At 44.2% G+C, this 23,739-nt stretch overlaps 1 protein-coding gene across 1 annotated transcript in view; it reads left to right on the top strand.

Moving 5' to 3' along the window:
- The first annotated feature begins 208 nt into the window (after positions 1-208).
- Positions 209-23,739, top strand: part of PDE6B (phosphodiesterase 6B) — a 66,585-nt gene continuing 43,054 nt past the window's right edge. The window contains exons 1-2 of the mRNA XM_083177203.1: positions 209-890; positions 18,986-19,138. Of these exons, the coding sequence (XP_083033329.1) occupies positions 420-890; positions 18,986-19,138 (624 nt within the window). The 5' untranslated portion in view covers positions 209-419. The remainder of the gene's footprint in view (positions 891-18,985; positions 19,139-23,739) is intronic.

Genomic DNA, 23,739 nt, shown 5'->3' with positions numbered 1-23,739 from the left:
GCAGAGACACAACTAATGAATCCATCTGTAGGGACAGACCGTAAACAATACAACATTGAAATCATGCAAGGGACTGACACAGTAACTCTCAGTTCAACAAGCTTCAAATGTAAAATGTTTTTTAAAAACATACACAGGTAGTTACAACTATGGCAGGTGATGGTTCAAAGATTTACATATGAGTCACCTGATCTGTTTTCCTTGAGCAGATCTGTCCTAGTAAGGGCTCACCTTCAGCATTATTAAGAATACGCTTTGCTGATCACAGTGAGATTAATACACAGTTGACTCATTCTCATGATACTACCAGAGCACCAGCCTGGTCCTCATCAAGTAACCCAATATTCCTGATATACTGTAGTGACATAAGAAAATAACTACATTTTTACTAGTGAATTTGCCATCAGCAGACTTTCAAAATGAGTCTAAAAAATGAGGAGGTTATGGCATTTCTGGATAACAATCCTGCTTTTACAGAAAAATACTTTCAGAAGAAACTGAAGCCAGAGACGATAATGTCTTCCTTTGACCGGAAAGAACTTGCGGTTGATTTTGCTACTTACCGAGAACTCGCTCAAGTGGAAGAAAGTGAAATCCTTTTTGAGCTTATTAAAGACATGCAAGAAAGTATAAACATGGAGAAGGTTGTATTCAAAACGCTAAGGAGAATCAGCTGTCTGATTCATGCAGATCGTTGTAGCCTCTTTATGTACAGGCAAAGGAATGGTACCCCGGAGTTAGCCACAAGACTTTTTAATGTCCACCAAGATAGTAAATTGGAGGATTGCCTTGTCCCACCTGATAGTGAGATTGTGTTTCCTTTAGACATTGGCGTTGTAGGGCATGTCGCGCACACCAAGAAGACAATCAACATCAAGAATGTTGCTGAGGTAGGTCCAAAATATTTGCTGCCTCTACACTGTACCAGGTACTTATTTCTGTTGATCTGTAAGAACTGTATGTTGTATTTTCTGCTATTATTTTATATAGAGTGTTAATATAAGATGTATTCCTTTTGTTATCTGACATGTCTGGTGCCGCTATGAGAAATATTTTATATATAAAAATGATTTTATGAAGTTGTTCTGGTTTTTATTCACCTGGCACAAATATATCCCATTTTTAATGTAATATATTTTATGTATATTTATTTATTTGCAATTATTGGCACTGATGCAAAGTTGAGCATACACTCACCTGACATTTGCAACGCGCCTGCTCCGAACATGGGCGAATGCCAGTACTATTCAGAGTCACAGGCGTTGTGATCACAGCTATAACTGCATATGGAGATGTGTGAGTGGGATTTCTCACATAGAGGTTATTGAGGGCATGTGTGTGCATGACATTATGTGGACATATGCCTTTTCGAAGCTGTATCTTTTGCACATAAGGATGAGTAGTAGTAAACTAGACATATATGGTACAGATGCAGTCACATCTCAACATGTATACATGCTGAGATGTCGCTGTATATGCATCTATGCCTATGGGCTAATATACAAATTTAATGCAGACTTCTTAGGAGCAATTTACATCCAATTTTAGTAATTCTTAATCTGTATAAGACTCTTTGGGATTATTGTAAATTGGGTTTATATTGTCTTGTAAACATAAATCTTGTATGATTAGGGTTGCAGGGTGGTGTATGCAGGACCTTGTGGGTGGAACCATCGCTGCCCCATGGCCCTTGCACCTGGCTAGCAGGATACCTTGAACGTCACCCTATAGCAGGTAGCACTGCTTTACTGCTGTCCTGACATTTACAATGTGGGAATGAATAAGAAGTGTCATATCCATTGGCACATGAGCTGGCAGGGGTGTGGTATGACACACCAACAGTTGGGATTCCGACAGTCATTTCTCCGACGTCGGAATCCCAACTGCACAGCAGGGGGAGCGCAATGAAGCCCCTTGCCGGGTCGCTATGCTCGCCACGCTGCGGGCACGGTGGCGAGCTGCGCTCGCCACCTATTTTTTCTCCCTCTACGGGGGTCGTGGACCCCCACGAGGGAGCAGTCAGGATTCCAACGTCGGAGTAATGACTGTCGGAATCCCAACTGTCGGGGAGCCGTCCGGCACCCGCTGGCAAGCCATGTTCCACAGCATCTGAAGAACAACATGTTGAAAAGGCCTTGACGATAACATTACACAGTACTCTTTTTAATTATCATCCAACAGCCTCCATTCTCCTTTCCACACATATACCAACATCCCCAGTTCTCACACATTACTAGCTTTTGTTGGTGGCATGGGCTTTAATTTCCCAGTGAAATGTGTGGGACTGACTAAACATAAATTGTAGGTATACTCAGTGATGCAAGTAGAGATTTTTTCTTAGTGGTGTGCCCCAAAAATGGTCGTGACCATGTGACACTATTGGGTGTGGTCACACAAAATTAGGGGAGTGGCTACATGGCAATAGGGCGTGGCTACATTATGCCGCACACCATACTGCCCGTTACACATTATGCCACACACCATAATGCCCATTACATATTATGCCACACACCATAATGTCCATTACACATTATACCATACACCGTAATGCCTATTACATATTATACCACACACTGTAATGCCCATTACACATTGTCACACACTGAAATGCTCAGTACACATTATCCACAAACTTTAATGCCCATTAAATTTTAGGCCTCACAGTAAAGCACCTAATTACTCACTGCTACAGGTTTTCTGGTAAAAAATGCAGCTTTCTGCATCTTCTCCTGGCGGCACCAGTGTACCTGGCACTTCTGTGTAACGCTTTACACGCAGTGGCATAATTGTAATTTTGCACACCCCCCATGGCTTTTTTAGTGCAGCTTACACACATATTTCCCCCTGAAGTACTGCTTACACACATAATACCCCCTGAAGTGTCAGGTAGACATATTGCCCACTGTAGTGCTGCTTTATAATACCCCCTGTAGAGCCACTACTTAATATCCCTTGTAGAGCTGCTATATGCTGGTCCTGTAGTGCTGCTGCTTAATGCCCCTGTAGTGCTGCTACATAATGCCTCATGTAGTGCCACTGAAAAATGCACCCTGTAGTGCCTCTGCTTAATGTCCCCTGTAGTGTTGCTAAATAATGCCTCTGTAGTGCCAATGAATAATGCCCCCCCGTAGTGCCACTGAATAATGCCCCCTGTAGTACCTCTGCTCAATGCCCCCTGTAAAGCAGAATTTCCCCTGTAGTTCCAGACGATCACCTCCTCTACCGCTATAAGTATGAGAGCCGACAGCAGTGCCGCAGGCTTCCCTTACCCCTCCGGCGGCTCTCAGCCATTTCACTTGTTTAGTTTCATGGCGGCAGCTCTCTGCTTAGCACTACGCTAAGTTTGCTTGAAGCTACGTTATCAGCGTAGTCCAACGGTTGCCTTACTTCCTTGTGTAGTTTTACAGCGCCAGCTTGAACTATGCTGACTGGTCATTGTGGCACTTGTAGTTCCACAGACAAATAGACAGCCCGGCACACCGCTAACAAAGGGGGTGTCTGAAGGGTGCGTCTAGTACTTACACACTATAGCGTCTAAGTACAGAGCCAGTAAAGCTACGTTATCAGTGTAGCAAATTACCTGTCAGCGTAGTGACTCCGCGGCAGCTCAGCGCTGATAGGTTGCTACGTTATCAGGGTAGCTGCCTTACTTGTGTATTTTCACGGCGCCAGCATGAACTATTTCTCTGTGGAACTACAAGTGCCACAATGCCCTGTCAGCATAGTGACTCCGCGGTAGCTCAGCGCTGACAGGTTGCTATGTTATCAGTGTACCTGCCTTACTCAATTGACAAATTGACAAAACTGCCTGAGTGCGGCGAAACGCGTCTTGAAGAGGAATTCTATGCTGGTTGAGACCAAGGACCTGGAGAATTACTTGCCAAATAGAGCTCCAAAACTTTCTCACCTGTTGGTCCACGTTAGATCTCACCGGCTACGGCACAGAGCGCCTTACCCATTGGACTAATTGCCGTCCGTCCGTCAACCCGGCGGCTGATTGCAGGAGCATGTACCAATCCACACTGAGAGGACACTTCTGCCCGCCGCTGTGTTCAGCGGCTCACACTGGCCGGTGTAGCTGCCGTCTACATCTTACACTGCTGGGCGTGCGGCGGAGCGTACACCCACGCATCCCACTTGGGACCTGCTGAAAGCCTATACATCAGGGCCTGGGTGACGCCGCCAAGCTGTTCCCTACGTCGTATGAGGTAATCACCAAGTGCCCTTTGCAAATCCAATCTCCATGGCTAAGGAGTAATAAGGAAATCCATCTGCTTACTGTTTTTGCCTACTTGGGAGGACATACCCTCTTCCCGCATCCTAGCGCTGGGAATTCCACCCTTCTATATAGGACGGTAAAAAACATCTGTCCATATTGTGCGCACAAATCTGAGTACTCATTCAGGACTTGGTAACTATTTGTTACTTTTAAACATTATCGCATTGATGTTTCTGTTTTAATTGTTTATTGCATGCATGCAATTTATTATTTGTGTTATTTATTAATTAAATTGTAAGTTTTGTGTGCATAAGGCGCCCACTGGTATTTCTTCCTATCTGTTTCTCTTGTTGAGGGTGGCATCCCTCTACCAGAGGGCAGCCATTTGCACACAGCACACACACACTTGTCCTTAGCGCTCAAAGCCTGTTGCTCATGATAACATGTATGTCTCTATGTGCTTAGTGCCCCCGCTCATTACATGGTTGGCGCTGCTGCTACCACTACTTTTTTACTTGAATACACTAATACAGTGATTCTCAAACTCAGTCCTCAGAATCCCACACAGTTCACATTTTCCAGGTCATCCGGTAGGAGCGCTAAGTATCACCAACTGTCACATTTAAGAAAAAAACATTGGTGACTTGCAAAATACGAACTGTGTGGGGTCCTGAGGACCGAGTTTGACAACCTGTGCGGTAATACATTGAATTAAACAATAACACAAGGAAACCTAAAAAAAGCTTCCCAAAAAACATCCTGCTATCCTTGACACTCCAGCTGTTGTTGAACTACACATCCCAGCATGCCCTACATCAGTTTTAGCATGGCCAAATAGTAAAACTGTAGCAGGACATCCTGGGATGTGTAGTTCAACCACAGCTGAAGTGTCAAAGTTAGCCATCACTGCCCTAGATAATTGCTTAAAATGAATACCTTCAATTTGAAGTCTATAAGTCATTACGTACCAAATATGTAACCATTACAGTGTCTAACAGCTTAAGGGAAGTTGTAATTATATACAGCATATGACATGTGAAAATTATTCTTAGCAAAGGAACATATGATTTGGTTTTGAATGTGAATATGACTTAAAACAGCAGTTCCCAACTTTTTTATTTCCCGTACCCCTGGATTAGGCTTTTTATTTATGAGTACCCCTCCTCTCAATTTGAAATATCCAGAGTATTTAAGAGTGGAGTGGAAGAGAGCGTATGCATGTCCTTATAATAATGAGTAGTGTGTGGTCAGGAATCGGTTCCCTCTGTGTCTGGGGTTCCGCTAACGCTTATAGAATTAATGCAGCTGCTTCCTCCACCCGTGTCAGCACAGGCATGATGATCGCAGATGAGGCAGCGTGAGTAGGTCCAAGTGGATTGCTTGTTGGGCAAAAGCACAAGGACATTCTGATGACACTGCAGACGGAACCGGAAGTGACGCAACAGGATTCATCTCCATGCAATGGAAGACTTCTTGGGCCCTCGGGAGACTTCTTCCGCCATTACCGATATTATATTCAAGTAGCCCCAACCAGTCTGCAGAGTACCCCCAGGGGTAAAAGTGCCCCGGGTTGGGAACGTCTGATTTAGAAAATAAAATGGAAAAAATTAATACTGTTTGTCTAAATACTATATCTGAATCATGTGTTGTAAAAAACAAAAGAATAATCAAATAAAGTATTAAAATAAAGGATGATTGATTAATGTTATTTATATAAAGAGGCTTGGGAAAAAAATATTCGTCAAACATTTAATTTTATTATTGGGAAATTACACAACTGATTATCACACACAATGGTGATTTGCATTATTTGTCAACAATCTTTTTTAGTTGTTGTTCAGGTCGGATCCGATATGATATCCCGGCGGTCGGGATCCCGGCGGTCGGAATCCCGACACTGGAATCCCGACCGCCGAAATCCCGACAAGGGGGGGACATGGATCGCCCCCCCTTGCGGGCTCGCTGCGCTCGCCACGCAGCGGGCCCGGTGCCTCGCTACGCTCGGCACGCTATTATATTCTCCCTCTATGGGTGTCGTGGACACCCACGGAGGGAGAAAGTTTCGGGATTTCGGCGGTCGGGATTCCAGTGTCGGGATTCCGACCGCCGGGATCCCGACCGCCGGGAAATTAACCGCATCCCGTTCAGGTCAAATACCAGAATGGGGAAGAATTGACACATAAGGTACCCACACATGGTACGATTTGTGCTTCATGCGTTTTGTACTAGAACACATCGTATCTAGTTCAAAATGCCTCCAGCCATCTCACAATGTGTGGGCACCTTTATAAATGAATGATTGTTGGTGCCAGACACGGTGGTTTAAATAAATCAGAAACTGATGATCTCATGTGATTGCCATTCCCAACTGTCTACACAGTTTACAAAGGATATTGCGCAATAAAAAATAGATCCGTTGTCTTTTATAGAAGACAATGGCCCTTATTCTGATCGGTGCGGATATTCCCGCATTCTTACGGAGCGGTCCGCACGCCACGGTGTTTTGCCGCATGCGGCCATCGTCCGTAGAAACGCCCACGTGTCCTCCGCATTCGGACGGACTCACTCTTTAAGAACAGGGCGTGTTTACGGACGACATACAAACCATGCGTGTGCGGGCGAAACACTCCGATTCTGCACGGTATTACAGAGTATTACAGAGTATGCTCGGAAATACCGCATCCGACCGGGAGCCAAGCGGTGCTACCGCCCGTAAGCGGAGTATTTACGCCAAACAACCCACTATTAAGTATCTTCTGCAATACATCACATGACCCACTTATTCAATTACCTATCCTCATAAAAAACTGCTTATTTGGAATTGGAATCAATTAGATGCCAATATATCCTTACAAGCATGCCTAACACATGCATTGCACACATTAACCCTTACAGCAATTTAAGTGCAATGGTTTGTATTAGACCCTGTGTAAAAGATTATAAACAATCTACACATATACTGTTTAATGTGCAAAGAAAACCAACAACTGTGAACTTGCATAAACAATTTATTTGAAAACACAATTAACATATAAATAAAAAAATATCAAATAATAAATTAAATCAGGAGATCTCTGAGGTCCTGCAGGTCGGCTAGCAGTAGCCTCAAATGGTGCTCCCCCCGCAGGAGGGCCCCACGCACCCCCTCATCTGCCGGTGTGGTGTCATCTGTGGGCATGTCAAAGGGGCAAAAATTAGTCATGTTATTCATGCATACATTTCACATACTGCGACATAAATTGCACAAATGCTAGGTGACGTGTGTGTATATATATATATATATATATCTATCTATGTAGAGAGATAGAGACACACATAGATAAATAGATATGACACATACATATATACATACATGCAAACTTATTTACTACATACTGTCTTTTTTTGCCTCTACCCTTTACTCTGCAGAAGACATAACAGTCATAGTGTTTCTTCTCAGTCACAACCCACCCATGACTAACCAATGACAAGCATGTCATGGCCTCCGTCAATAAGAACTTGTCACAATCTGCTCAGTCTAAGTTCAGTGATGGTTCGTGGCATGGGAGTTATGCAAATGTCAGGAATGCACAGTACACATCCTCAAAATCATAATTCTGTCTAAACCAACCTACAATTCTGTGAGGGCAAAAAAACAATCTGAACTACAGGGGGTGTTTAGGTAGAGGAGGCTCCTGGGACACTGGCAACTTCTGACTCCATTCCAAGGTAGGCCGGGCCATACTCCATTTATAGCATACATCCTAGAGTTTATAAATAACATTCACCAACAATATAGATTCCACTATTTGATGGGTCATAATCTACGATTGCAGCAGGTGAATTTAATCCACAAATGATCCACTCATCCCTTTACTCCAGGATCCTGTTTAACTACAACGGTTATGTGGCAGTCAAAATGGAGCTCCAACCCATCCCACAAACCTGTGTAATTGAGAGGTGTCCTGGATGAAAGGGATGCCTTGGACACCCCATCTAACCCGTACCTGTATCTGTAGCTACCCACTTTGGGGTCTATATGAATAGTATTGGAACAAAATTTTTAATCACCAGTGCTACATAACAAATACCAGTACAACTACTTCATGAATGATGCATTATGTAAACATACCGATCTGCTGGGACTCCGGGGCTTGGCACGCCTCCTCCCCCTCGGAATCGGAATCCTCTGGGGCAACCGTGGCCTCCTCAGCCCCCTCCTCCGCCAGCTCCTCTGCCACCATGACCACGTCCACCTCCTCCGCCACAAGCACCTCCTCCTCCACCTCCTCCTCCTCCTCCACCTCCTCCTCCTCCACCTCCTCCTCCTCCACCTCCACCACCACCACCTCCTCCTCCACCTCCTCCTCCGCCACCAACACCTCCTCCTCTGCCACCAACTCCTCTTCCACCTCCTCCACCACCACCTCCTCAGGCACCTCCTCCTCCTCCACCACCTCCTCCACCATCTCCTCCACCATCTCCTCCAACATTTCCTCCTCCTCCACTTCCTCCTCCTCCACCCTTGCCGCCACCTCCTCCTCAGGGTCTTGGGCCTCCTCCTGGGCCAGGGCTGCCTCGGCCTCTTCACGGGCCTGTCGGGCTCGGGCTCGTGCTGTGTGGTAGAAAAAAAAATCATGGTCAATGTCGGGTCATTGGGGCACATGTATTAATCCATAACAAGACATACATGGAAGGGTGATAATGATGGCAAACGATGCAGGCAAGTAGCTCCTTACTGTTAATGGACTCAAAAATGTGACATTTAAATTATTATGTGATTGTTAGTAATTTGTTCAAACATTACAACCCTGGCATTTATCAATGTGTAACACATATTAGATCTGGCACATTGTATGCATCAGAATCCTCAATGCTATGTCATTACATATAAAAGCCACATGACTGCATGTTAACCAGGAAGAAGCACACATAACAGTCTATGGACTTTTAAACCCATGGACACCCACTTATCATGAGACACCTGTTATTGTTTATATATGCTATGTTGTAAGTGCGAAATTTCATAGCTAAAATACTCACAATCAGCAATTTCGCCCCTGATTCGCTGCAACAGCTGGGGCTGGCGCCTGCGGAGGTCCGACCACCGCCTCTCGAGCTGCCCGAGGGACCTCCGCACCCGAGTGCGGGCGTAAATACGGCGCCCTGCCGCAGCATAGGCCCTCCGCTTATGGCGGTTACTGATAAAGGGCCCCGCACGGCCCAGCCTTGTCTCCATGACGGAGACCAGAACCCTCAGCTCCGCATGTGAAAAGGGGTCTGCCCTTCTTGTCTCCGCCATGTTAACAATGGCATCTATCAACCAATCAGGTGGTGTCATTGGTTTATCACAGTTATTTGTGTTAATAACTTTATTGTTCATCTTGACATGAACAGCGTCTCTGCGCCAACACAAATGGTGACAAATTCGCATGCCTTCAAAACAGTAGTGCTGATGTATGGCAATGAACAAATCTGATATATATAAAACACAGTGTGTATGCACTTAGCAAATCCAATGACGCCTCGCTCCGCCAAGCAACGCGTGCTATAGCTTAGCAACGCATAGCTGTACCATGGAAGAGCTTACCTTAGACCCTGACAAGTCCAGATCTGCTGACAAATGATTCTAGCAGCAACTCACTATTTATAGGCCTCTCACATGTGTGGTCTATAACAGTAGTGATGAGTATTGCATGATTTGTGGGCTGGATTTTCTAAGGGATTGGGCTACTTTTAGCTTGCAATCAAACTCCACAATACCACAGTAGTCATGAACCAAATGTCATGTCATGCTAGCAAATAGCATGTGTATTGTGCAATAGTCACAGGTGTATCAGAAGATTCTATGCAATGTTAGAATTGGTGACCAGTATTTCATGTCGAAGTTTCGCCAGGTTTTACACAATGGAATTTCCGCCACCGTATGCGGCGCGAAAAAACAGCGACGTACGCACACGCACGGAACGCAGCTGCCGCTGATGTCCGCCAAACAGGATACACAAACAGTATATAAAGGTGTATTAGAAGGTGACAATGTTGTTGCTAACATGTCTGGATCACAACCAGAGGTGGACCCAGACCTGCAGCAACTATTTGACCAGATGGACTCCAGCACCACCTATGTGCCACTGCACATGCGGCCAGTGGGTAATGAGGAGGCTGCTGGCCCTTCTACAGCAGGGCAACCTGCACCTGACCATTCTACAGCAGGGCAACCTACACCTGGCCCTTCTGCAGCAGGCCAACCTGCAGCTGGCTCATATGCACCATCAGCAGAATCGTTTGGAACACAACCGGGGACTTCACAAGGTAGTACCATGGCCAGCACTTCAAGTGCAGCGACACGTGCCAGGGGGCGTGGCCATGGACGTGGCAAGGGGACAGCGAGGGCAACAGAGGAACCAACTACAAGAAATAAGGCATATGAAGCACAGGAGCTTGCCATCCTGGTTCCCCGAGCACGTGATTGGATTGAGTGTCCATCGGAGAAGCTGACACACACACGCAGATGGAAGATTTGGGAACAGATAACGGCAGAGATTAATGAAGTTGCGCCACAAGTTCGTGAGACGGACCATGTGAAGAAGAGGCAAGTTGTTTTGTGATACATGTGCCCAGTAATAGGCAAGTAATGATTGAATTCATGCTTAGATGGATTTTGCAAATGGCCCGTGAGGTTGTTACGATACACAGACATTATTGACATGTTATTTCGTTGAGAGTTAGAGTAGGGTGATTGTGAATGTGTATTGTAACGGTTGATATCATAGTTGCATGTAATATTATCTATTGGACATTAATCACATGTCGTAATATGTAGCACAGAGCAATGGCTGCAACAGCTAACATCTGGAGTGACATGTATTAATATGTCAACTTACATTGCAGGTGGCAGGACTTCAAAACCAACCTGAAGAGGAAGATGACCAAGCGGTGGGAACACAGCCAGACATCTGGGGACGGGCCCATGCCATCAGGGCTAGAGCTCACCCCCCTGGAGTTGATGGCCAAGAGCTGTATATCAGTTGAGGAGATCAGGGGGGTGAGCACGATGGATAGCGAGGCCCCAGCTGAAGTGTTTGCGTCTTTTATTGAAGGTAAATATTGGTCATGCCATAAACTTGTGCAAGTAATTATCTTAGAATGTGTCCTAATTTTGTTTATCTTTTTCCACAGACAACCCACCGCTTGGTGACGACTCTGCTCAGGAGGTGGAGGAGTCCGTGCCACCTGGCCCCAGGGGTAGGCCTGTGCAGCAGCAGCCATCGGCCCAAGCCGATTTGGCCGCCTTGGCCAACATGCTTGGGGACATCAACCAGCAGGGAGAGTTGGCATCAGAACGGATGCATAGGACCGAGGAGATCCTGGCGAGCTTGGTCAGCACCCAGCAGGCCATCGCTGCGAGCATGCAGGCCATGGCTGAGTCACATCAGGCCATGGCTGCAAGTGCTCAGGTGCTGGCCGAGCAAGCCACCCGCCAAAATGATCTCCTCCTCCACCATAATGAGCTTATGGTGGAGCTGGTTACCAGCAACAGGGTCCTAATGTCATCCGTTTCTGGTGCATTACCACCGGCAACACTCCCTGCTGGCAGGAGGGGTAGACCAGCCAACCCCTCAACATCATCTGCTCCACCTGCCCCAGCATCTGCCCGTGCCAGAAGAGCTGCTGCACAGGCCAAGGAGCCTCCCAAGGCCAAACGTGGTCGCAAATGAACTTGTGGCTGCATTAATCTCCACCGTTATGTGGTCCCAAATCTTCCATTGTGCTGTGTGTGTCAGCTTCTTGTGTCCAATCACGTGCTGAGGGTAACCAGATGAGCCCTTGCTTCATATGTCCTTTTTGGTGCCCCTGTTGCCCTCTTTTGCCTGCCATTACTGTCAGCTGTACTTGAAGTGATGGCCATGGTACTATCTTGTGAAGTCCCCGGTTGTGTTCCAAATGATTCTGCTGATGGTGCATATGAGCCAGCTGCAGGTTGGCCTGCTGCAGAAGGGCCAGGTGTAGGTTGCCCTGCTGTAGAATGGTCAGGTGCAGGTTGGCCTGCTGTCGAAGGGCCAGCAGCCTCCTCATTTCCCACTGGCTGCATGTGCAGTGGCACATAGGAGGTGCTGGAGTCCATCTGTGTGCAATTATATTTGTTTTGTATTCTTATTTATTTTTGAACATTCCTGCCATGTTGTTTTTGTTTGGGATTTTTTATTTTTTGGTCATTGCATCACAGTGGCATTGACTGTGACATGTATATAAATAAATTTGTTTACTTTACCAAAAATGTGTGGTTTCATGAGTACATGTCGAATACACATGTGTATTGCTAGTATTAATATTCAGTCATGTCCATTGTTAGCAGTTTTAAAGTGTGTGACAAGTACAGCATATGTGGGGGATTAGTATGGTTTCCTTGAAGCAGCAATGGTTTCAATTAAAGCACTGACAAGCGTCCTATTAGTGAGTAATGAGTAAAGGAGTCGATTCTATTGGGTTCAGGTGTTAATGCTTGTAGTCATTAGGCGTACGTTCGCCTACCGCATGAACGAGTGGTGTCCGCAAAGCAATAGTACACTTGTGGACACCGCACATTTCTTCCCTTTTTGATCGCGTGCATTCGGAGTGGTATCCGAATGTACGCCCCCCAACATAAGTGTACTCCCCCGTGTCCGCCCATGTTTCCGCCCCGTTTTGCCCACTTTGAAACTACGCCCATGTGTCATTCCGCATGACGCCCATAATACGCCCATATTTCCCGACTGATTGCGGGGAACAGTTTTGGACGGGATTTGGCCGAACAGGTACGGAGTCAAGGCGTGGCACATGCGCGTTGCGTTCTCCACGCATGCGCAGACGCCGTAAAGACGCGATCCGAAAGTATGCGGTAAAGTCCGCGTCAATCAGAATAAGGGCCCAAGTCTTGTTAGTGAGTGACTTCTGAGGAGATTCACCAGGCTGGTTCATGTTGCCACTAAATGAAATAACCATACGTAACAGAAGCTGAATGCAGAGCACATAGAACCTTGACTGGATGGCTTACAGTAGCAGAAGAGGAACCTGTGTTCCACTCTTGCCAGCTAAGAGCAAGAAAATGAAGTTACAGCGGACACTGCTCACCATTACTAGACAGCTGAAGAAAGCAAATATGCTGTCTGCTCTGTTGAATCTTAATTTCTTCAGCAATATGTCATTTTTTGGTTAGGAATTTGGCTAAACAGTAATCCATAGATCCATCCTGCCTTGTGTCAACATTTCATGCTGTTGATGTTGATATATTGGGGTGCAAAATGTTTTATTGGCAGCTTAATACTAATTCAGTATCATTTAAATGTCAGAGCCAAATAGAGTATTAAAGTTTTAAAATACAGCATAAAAAAAAACACACAGTAGTGGCACTTACTTATATTGGGTACAATATTGTAATATGTTAGATATTTAAAAGAAAACTATTGACTGGATAAATTGAAAACAATTCAATTTTATTTTATGAGTATAAAATGAAAACAAAGCCAGGTACTTGTGTATTATGACGGCGCCCCCGATTTCCATCGCAGGGCATTGTAAAACCACAAAATCGCGTTGCATCGCATGTGATGCGGCGCAATTGTACCCGATTTTTAATTGTACAGGCACCCAGATGCCTGATTCCTTTGTTAAATGCCCCGCCCCCCGACCCGATTTTAGATTGTACACCCACCCTGATGGGTAATGACTATGTTAAATGCCCCCCGTAGTTAACGCCACCCCACTATCAACGCCAACCCGAAGCGTGGCGAGCGCAGTGAGCCCGCGAGAGGCGGGCGGTACGCATCCTCCGACCTTTTCATACCCCCACTATCCACGTCAGCTTGGAGTTGATTTTATATAGTGTGGCGAGCGCAGCGAGCCACAGAGCCCGAAGCGCGGGGAGAGCAGCGAGCCCTGGGAGGGTTCGCATAATACTTGTGAAGTAATGCGCGTCTCCTCGTGGGGTGCGCTGCACTCGCCACGCTTCGGGCTCGGTGGCTCGCTGCGCTCGCCACACTATATAAAATCAACTCCATGCCGACGTGGATAGTGAGGGTATGAAAAGGTCGGAGGACGCATACCGCCGCCCCTCGCGGGCTCGCTGCGCTCGCCACTCTTCGGGTTGGCGTTGATAGTGGGGTCGCGTTAACAATGGGGGGCATTTAACATAGTCATTAACCATCAGGGTGGTGATACAATAAAAAATCGGGTCTGGGTGGGCATTTAACATGGGAAGTATCCAAAATCGCGTCGCATCGCATGCCATTATAATGGAATGCGATGCAACGCAATATTAAAATTGTACACTCAGCCCAGGGAAAGGCTCAAATCGGGTCCCATCTCATGCCATCGCATACCTTAATTAGTGGTATGCGATGCGATGCGATGGGCACCGTGATAATACACAAGTACCCAAAGCCATATAAAATTGGCATAAACTATACTCCAAGAATCAATATAAAAACTGTTGTTTGGGACTATTTTGGGTTCAGAGAGGAATATCAGCTTGTTCCTATGATGTCCAAGGTGATGGTTAACTTTATAGGGGCCCCCAAATGATGTCCTGCATTATGAAGGAAATACGTCACCACTTGAATCTGGACAAAATAGATGTTCTCCTCTGGAGGAAGGAATAGCCTCTGGTTTGAGCACGCAATGTCCTCACAATGGTGTTGGTTGATTTATCCAGTTGGAGCTGGAACCCAGGCAAGGGTTGGTGGGTGAAAGATTTTGTAGGAAACAGGTGGCAAGATGAGCCGGTTCAAGCTGAGTCTCATATTGTAGCAGTCCTTGTAGTCCCAATGTTCGGAGTAACATTACTATTTATATCCCTTATGCTCTATTAGGTAATTATTCCATTCCTCATGGTGGCTGAAAAGTCCAAACAGCTCATATATTGAACCTAAAAGCCAAAGCAATGTTCCCCCCTTGCAGGTGGTGCAGTCCTGCTTCCTACTGCATGTTGCCCTGTCTTTTTTGGTCACTTCCAGTCACGCGGCTTTGCCCGGTGTCTGCTCCTGGCGCCATGTTTGATTTCTCCTGTCCTAAGCTGGAGGTTCCTTCCTATGGAAGTGAGGGCCTTCATGTAATAAACAATTAATGTTAACTTGGTAACCGGGGGTATGTTTTCTAAAAATACAAGAAAATCATAAAAACAATGCATCAGAAATATATATGTAAAATACATTAATTTAGAATATAAAAAAAAAATTATAAATGTAAAAACCTTATATATATAAATGGAACAGGAAGAGATAAAAGCACAAAGCAGATAAATGGAGAGCAACAAATAAAACAGACCATTAAAGAAACCATTTGAGTTGAAAATCTGCATTAATATTATATGGTTTAAGAGTATTAAAATCAAAGCAAAAAATGCATCTCCGTTCTAGCTAAAATTGTGGGTTAATTATTTTGTCTTTAATTATTTTCCACTAATTTTATTGCTGCAAAACACTTGACATATTTTGTAGAACTCTCATGTTTAAATTTAAAATGTGCTCTCATACAATAGTCTTATCTTTAGTGCCCTAGACCTTCTTCCAATATAGATTAAATTACAGGAACATTCAATCATATAAATCACACTTTTCCTGTGGCATGTGATGAACTCGTTTTTAGTCCTTTCCATTCATTATCAGTTTTTTCTATTATTCTGGAACCATCTCCTTTTATCCCAGCGAAGATGAAAGCCCAGGATCTTTTAAGTGATTTCTGCATCTACCTTAATACCTTAATAATACAGGTAACTTATCCAAAATGTTGTGTACAATCTCAGGTACTGACTTGCAATGCAAGCAATCATTTTCTTGCACATATTTAGTGCCAGTTATATATCATGTCCCCAGTAGTTTCTTTAAAAAGCACTGGGAGATTTTACTAAAGGATCCCGTGATAGTTAAGTCAATTCCCCCAAAACCGATATTCACCTATAGACATGCACCAAATTTAAAAAACCATCTCGTTAAAAGTGCCCATAAAATAGAGAAAATTTAAGGCCAAATACTTTCAAAGGTCGTTCATCGATGCGGGATGTGTACTGCAGGTCAGGGAAAAAAAGGAGATGGCTCCAGAAAATAGAAAAACTGATAATGAACGGAAAGGAACACACTATTAATGAGTTCATTACATGCCACACGAAAAGTGTGATTTATATGATTGAATGCTCCTGCAATTTAATCTATATTGGAAGAACGTTTAGGACCCTAAAGATAAGACTAGGACAGCACTTGCGTAATATCAAGAATGGTTTAGAGACACATGTGTTGTCAAACCATTTTTAATGTAAACATATGAGTTACTAAATATGTCAAGCCTTTTGCAAGAATAAAATGAGTGAAAAATAATAAAAGATAAAATAATTTGCCAGCAATTTTAGCTAGAACGGAGATGTATTTTATTTATGATTTTAATACTCCTAAACCATATGGTATTAATGCAGATTTTGAACTCAAATGGTTTCTTTAATGTTCTGTTTTTTTTGTTGTTCTCTATTCATCTGCTTTGCACTTTTATCTCATATATATGTTTCTGATGCATTGTTTTTACAATTTTCTTGTATTTTAGAAAACATACCCTTGGTTACCAAGTTAACATTAATTGTTTATTATATGAAGGCCCTTATGTCTGATGGAAGTGATATGTTGTGGGAGAAGGAACCCCCTGATTAGCACACAGAGAAATAAAAAATGGTGCCAGAAGTACTTCCGGCGGAAGTGAAGCAGTGAAAAGCTGCGCAATTGAAAGTGGCCAGAAAACCCACATCAACATGTGGCAGGATGCAAGACTGCACCACCTGCAGGGGGAAACATTGCTTTACCTTTTAGGCTTAATATATGAACTGTTTGGACTTTTCACCCACCATGAGGAATGGAACAATCCCCTAATAGAGGATAAGGGGTATAAATATAAGGATACACCTTGCCTTGGAAAAGACCCATGCCAGATTGAAACGCGCTGGTACCCTTTAGCATTCTGCTGATATCCTAGATGGTGGAGGAAGAAAAGACACAACTGAGAAACTCAGTGATGAGCATGTGACACTGCTTCAACTTGGACACGTTCTCGGTTCAATTTGCTTCTAGAAGTTAAGTCGAATTGAAATCAAATCTAAATTGAACAGTGTTAACTGCCTTCAATCCAGATTCGATCCTGATGCATGGCACCGGGATCAAAAGCAGAAACAGACTTGCCTGACAAGTCTATTTCTGCTTCAATCTGGAAGTAATGCCCTGCAATGCAGGTGCCATCAGGTGGGACTGCCAGGAAAGAGAATGGGGCCTGCCTCTGGATTGGCTCCAGGCCCCCTTTCAGCTGGGGTATTTTGAAATTGGTGTCTTCAGAAAGTTAATCGGATCTAGTGGATCACCAGCTGCTGGGATGTGAGCTTTTATTGGCTGGCAGCAGGGGACAAAATCAAAATGCCACCATTGCTGTCTCTCCATGGTCATCTGCCTGTGTGCCAACTGACTGCTCAACTCAATCCAGTGTCGGGCTCACCTCTCTGTCCAAGCCCGTGATGGCAGACCCGGAGACCTCAAAGTATCTGTCTGTATGTACAGGAGGTGTGTGCTATATAGAGGGACCTGTCTGTGTGTGTGCAAGGGATGTGTTATGTAACGTGGACCTTGCTGTGCATGTGCAATATATGTGTGTTGCACAGAGGGACCTGTCTGTGTGTGTGCTATACAAATGGATCTGTGTATATTATATAGAGGGACATGTCTTTTAAGTGATATGCAGGGCCAGTGTAAGCCTTCTCAGCACCCTAGGCAAAACTACAACCTACCGACCCCTTAAGGCATATTTGCCTAACATTCCGTAGTGGTAGGATAGCTCCCCCAAAAATCGGGTGATCCTCCACGTAAGGTGGGCAAGTCCCCTGCTTTCCCTGGAGGCCCCCACACACTTCTCTTTGCCCCCCACAACAGAGTACAAGGAGGAGGGGGCAGCGAAGTAGGGAAGTATGCCTCAAGGGAAAGTATGGAGGTGGGGTCTTTGAAGTTCCACAGAGACCATCTGAAATAAGTACAACAAAGATCCTCATAGACATCCTAGATTTTTTGATAGGCAGACTTGGTGGTGCCCCCCAGATCCCGGAGCCCTAGGCAGCTGCCTAAAGCTTCCTAATGGTAGAGCCGGGCCTGGTTATATATAGAGTTGAGCTGATTGTGTGTGTTCAGGAAATGTGTGCTATATAGAGGTACCTGTGTGTGTGGTATATAGAGTGGACCTGTTTGTGTGTGTGCTATACTATATAGAGAATTGTATCTGTATATGTGCAAGGGTGTGTTATGAAGAGAGACTGTTCTATATGTGAAAAGGATTTGTGCCATTTTTGCAATGGTACACGCTGGCAGGTCCCACCATTTAGCGTTTCTGGTCTCCCATCTTTGGGCCTGGTGGCGGTGAAAGTCAGCGGCATCACCAAGCAGATTTCTCTTCAGGAACTGAAGGAACAAATGTTGCAAATTGCCAGGTATCTAGGATATACATACTGTAAATCCCCTCCTGGATTGGAATTTTTAATTTGGCATCTGAGACCTAACAATCAGGAGCTTGAGAATCATCAGCCAATCAGGTACGGGTCTATGTTATCAGTACTGGGCCGCACAATTTCTAACACAGCCATGGCAGTGCATCTGTCCCACCTTTCCAGAGTTCCAAGCACTGCCGAATCAGCCCCTTATTGGTCACGCCTGCTCTGTTAATGGAATGTATTTGTGATCCAGTTTTATTTTGATGCGTTACAATGTTGTAATTTTTTTCTTTTTAACTGTAATACAGACCACAGCATATAGCAAATTTGCTGATGAACTTACAGATTATGACACAAAGAATATACTTGCTACCCCAATAATGAATGGCAAAGATGTTGTAGCGGTTATTATGGCGGTCAACAAAACTGATGGTCCATTCTTTACTAAAAATGATGAAGATGTAAGTATTTTCTTCCCTTCTAAGACTACTTTGTCCATGTTATCTCCATTATATTTTTTACATTAATTGTTTTCTAAACATCAGTTTCTGAACTCTTAACAGGTCTTGTTTTGTTTTGCACTCATTCTCTCTTTTTTGAAGTCACAAACAAGTAAAGTTAGCAAAATCCATAGGGTTCACAGCAAAATGGGCCTAATCAACCATAGTATAGGTACTATATTCATTGTAACAGTCACCAACAACTTTCATTCATCTACTAGCAAAATAGGAACCAATGTCTTCTTTAACAGGTATACAAAGTAGCAAAGTTTATACAGGCTTAGAACATATGTTAACTTGACCTGTTCCTGGACTGGACCACCCCAACTGAAGTCATGACCCCTAGTCAGTAGTGTCCTGAAAAACATCAGAGTGGATACAGACAAAATATATAATACAATAGCATAATACAGTAACTAGTAAGCCCACTCAAAGCAAAAGCTAGTCTGCTACCGTCTGTGTTTGTGCATGTGCGAGAAAGAGATGTAGTTTTACTCTTTGCCAGCAGATGGCAGTGTTTCAGAGACTCACGGACACTAGACATATATAGATGATATGTTATTCACACATAATTATATTCTTGGGCCATCTGCACAATATTTTTATCTAACAAATCACATATACTGTACTGTACAAGAGCCTTCTAATACCGCTTTCACTTTACAATGTTTACCTTACATAGAAAACATACAGTAGGGCAGAATGTAAGGTACTTGTTTCCTAGCACGGCCACAACGATTTAGATCGTTGTGGTCGTAAGATAAAAAATCGGATCGATCGCATCGCATGCGATTTGGTCGCATACGATGCGACCGATCCGACCGACCGATTTTTCACCCGATTTTTTTATTTTTTTCACCAGATTATTTTTAATTGCCCCCCCAAATGTTACTAAGTGGGCTAGACCCCACGATAGACGTCAACCCGAAGCGTGGCGAGCGCAGCGAGCCCGCGAGGGGCGGCGGTGCGCGTCCTCCGACCTTTTCATTCCCCTACTATCCACTAGGGCGTGGAGTGAGAATAGAATAGTGTGGCGAGCGCAGCGAGCCACCGAGCCCGAAGCGTGGCGAGCGCAGCGAGCCCCGCGCGGGGACGCGTATAACTTCACCGGTATACGCGTCCCCTCGCGGGGCTCGCTGCGCTCGCCACGCTTCGGGCTCGGTGGCTCGCTGCGCTCGCCACACTATTCTATTCTCACTCCACGCCCTAGTGGATAGTAGGGGAATGAAAAGGTCGTAGGACGCGCACCGCCGCCCCTCGCGGGCTCGCTGCGCTCGCCACGCTTCGGGTTGACGTCTATCGTGGGGTCATGGCGGGCACATAAAAAATGTGAAATGGGTCATATTGGCCCATTTCACCTTTTTTATCATTTTTCCCTATGTGAGATGGACTTAATCAAGTCCATCTCATCTTGTGCCATTATAATGGCACAAGACCGACAAGATCCTCCCGATTTCAATGTTAAAAGATTTTTTAACATTGAAGTCTATGGAAAAATCGGGTCAATCGGTCGGTCGCATCGCGGCCGATTTTAATTGGTCGCGACCGACCGATTGACCCGATTTCTGTCAATCAAAGTCAAAAAAGTGTAAAAAATCGGCCACATCGTGAGGATCGTGTCCCTTAATTAAGAGCCACGATCACTCACGATTGTGGCCGTTCTAGGAAACAAGTACCGAATGTAATGCCATCCGAGTTAGGTGGCAGTGCGGCATTACATGCTGCCCATAATCTTTTTTTACACGACATTTTTTATTTGAATTTATATAACAAATGTGAGCAACCCTGGTATTTTTTGTGGATATTTTGCACAGCCAGTTGGCATTCAAAATGTTAATGGGTATACTCCTGTAAACATTAATATAAAGCATTAATGTGACTATACTGTCACTTTGCCACCACATCAATACTTACTGTGCATGCTGTATACATCAGTTATTGCCAACCTTGGTCCTCAAGGCCCACTTACAATTCAGGTTTTAGTGATATCCATGCTTGAGCACAGGTGACTTAATTAGTACCTAAATTTTTTTTGATTTATCCGTTTGAGCTGAAACCTGGATATCCATTGAGGACCAAGGTTGGAAATGCCTGGTACACAGCAATAACCTATTTTATCTGGGAGACAGATTTCAGCATCCAAATGAAACAACATTTTCTTTTGCTCAGTAAACTTGGCCTCAATTTAATGATGTAGAATATATATTAAGCATTACTTCATGGGTCAAGAGATACTATAGTATATTTGTTGTACCTCACGTTTATTAGTGAAAGAATTAACTTGGGCTCAATTAAATTGTTTGCCTTTTTACATCAATTAATTTAGGCTAGGTTCATTAAGTCATCAAGTTGTAGTGAACTATTTCTCTTAAGAAATGGGTCACAGTGATTTATAAAAGAGTATATTTACATTACTATAATACATCACAGTAAAGATATCAATGTATAATCCAGAGAAAATTCTGTAAATTGTCTTATTAAAAATAGAAGCACAGACAATTTTATCCTCAAGAAACATTTCCGTCTATTGCACTAGATAGAAGCTCTGGTCCATGAATTACAACTGGAGCTACACAGCAAATCAAATGTACAAGTCCAGCAAAAGTAAATAATCTCAGAAGGTCTTGATTGATTCATTCATTTGTATACTCTGTCATGCAGGACTGGTTTAAGGTTTACGGGGGCCATAGAGCAACTCAATTGTGGGGTCCCTACCAAAAACAGAATAGCATTGGGCCAGATGTATCAAGCTTCAAAAAGTGATAAAATGGAGAGCAATAAACAACCAGCCAATCTGCTCCTACCTGTCATTTTTCAAACCCAGCCTATAACATGACAGTTAGGGGCTGATTGGCTGGTTATTTATCACTCACCAATTTATCACTTTTTGAAGCTTGATATAGCTGGCCCCATTGTGAGTCCAAGGAAACGGCATATTACAGTGGCATAAGTTCGCCCCAGTTGCCCGGAGGCAAGATAAATATTGGTGCCCCCACACACAGCACCTTATATAAATATATGTATGCATGTGTGTATGTATGTTTGTTATGTATATTATGTTTAAAATAAAAAGAGTGTGATGTCTATGGTCCTACTAGGAGGGTAAGTCAGCCACAGGAGCAATATTGAAGGCTTTCAATGAACTGATTTAAATTTGAAGGAGTGCCCCTTTGGGAGCAGGAGCCCGGAGGCATATGACTCCTTTGCCTCCCAGAGTTACGCCTCTGGCATATGATATAAAGTCCTTGGCCTTTACACATCCCAGTTTTTGCAAACGCCAGCTGCCTCTGCCCCCACCCCAACCCGCCAACACCTATGCATGTAAATCAGGCAGGGGCGTTCATACTGTAATTCTGAGATGCGAACGCAGAGCCCGTTCTGACCATGTGCAGAACAGGTCCTGCATGTCTGCATTTCCTGGTAATTGGGAAACTGCGGTAGTGATCACATGATTAGTACGTAATCTAACCCTTTGGTGCCTTTTTCCACATGTACCAAAATAGAAGCCTTTGGTCTTCCTTTAACATTTATTCTTGAAAGGGATCCAATGAGATCACTCCCAGCACCTGCCACTAAGATGCTGAAATGCCAAAACCTGGAAGTCCCAACATTGCGAAAGACAACTCTTACCATTATAGCTGTACTTTGCGATACTAATCACATGTGGCATATACATATGCGATTAGTGTATCTCCATTAATAGGGGGGATATGTTGCATCACAGAAGCAATGCTTAGCACAACACACCCTTAAGATATAAATATTCCCAGCACCACACGTGTTGAACAAACTGTAGATCCTAGTATGCCACACAAACACAGCCTTCAGTTCACATTATGCCACAGTGTCCCCCATACTTGTTATGTAGCTATATTTGGGAGCTGGGCAACCTGCCAGTATTCTTCTGTGTGTTTATTAAGTGGGAATGTGAAGATGTTAAGAAATACTGTTAAGTTGTACTTTAGTTATAAATTAATAATAATTGAAAATGTATTCATAACATGTGAAATGGCATACTACTGCTTTACTTGTGTCCATTGATTCTATTACATTAAACCGACACACATTAGAGAAATATTGAAATAAATAAGGCTATTGGGATGGAAAACCAGCCTGGGAAATTTCTGGAAGCAACCCTCATGGAGGTGGGGTCTGTTAAGGGGATGGGATCTGTTGAAGGGGCGGGTTCCCTCGTAGGGGCCAGATGTATCAAGCTTCAAAAAGAGATAAAATGAGTTATAACAACCAGCCAATCAGCTTCTAACTGCTATGTTACAGGCTGTGTTTGAAAAATGACATTGACAATGACAGCTGATTGGCTGGTTGTTTATCACGTTCTTCTTTTTTTATTCCTTTTTGAAGCTCGATACATCTGACCCAGGGCCTATTTCTGAGTTGGATACTGGTGCAGCCATCCTTGCGTCTCTTCCTGTAGTTGTGTTTGCGACTATTTTAATTCCACTACAATGGCCTTCCCTGATGTCATGGGCGGATTAGAAATTTAAAGTGGCCCTGAAAAAATGCCCCAAAAGTGGTCCCCTTACACACCAACAATGCCAGTG

Source organism: Crinia signifera, chromosome 1 (assembly GCF_055691185.1).
Source record: "Crinia signifera chromosome 1, ASM5569118v1, whole genome shotgun sequence".
Taxonomy (NCBI): Eukaryota; Metazoa; Chordata; class Amphibia; order Anura; family Myobatrachidae; genus Crinia; species Crinia signifera.
Note: the sequence above shows the minus strand (reverse complement) of the source record. Positions and strands in the feature narration are given on the sequence as shown.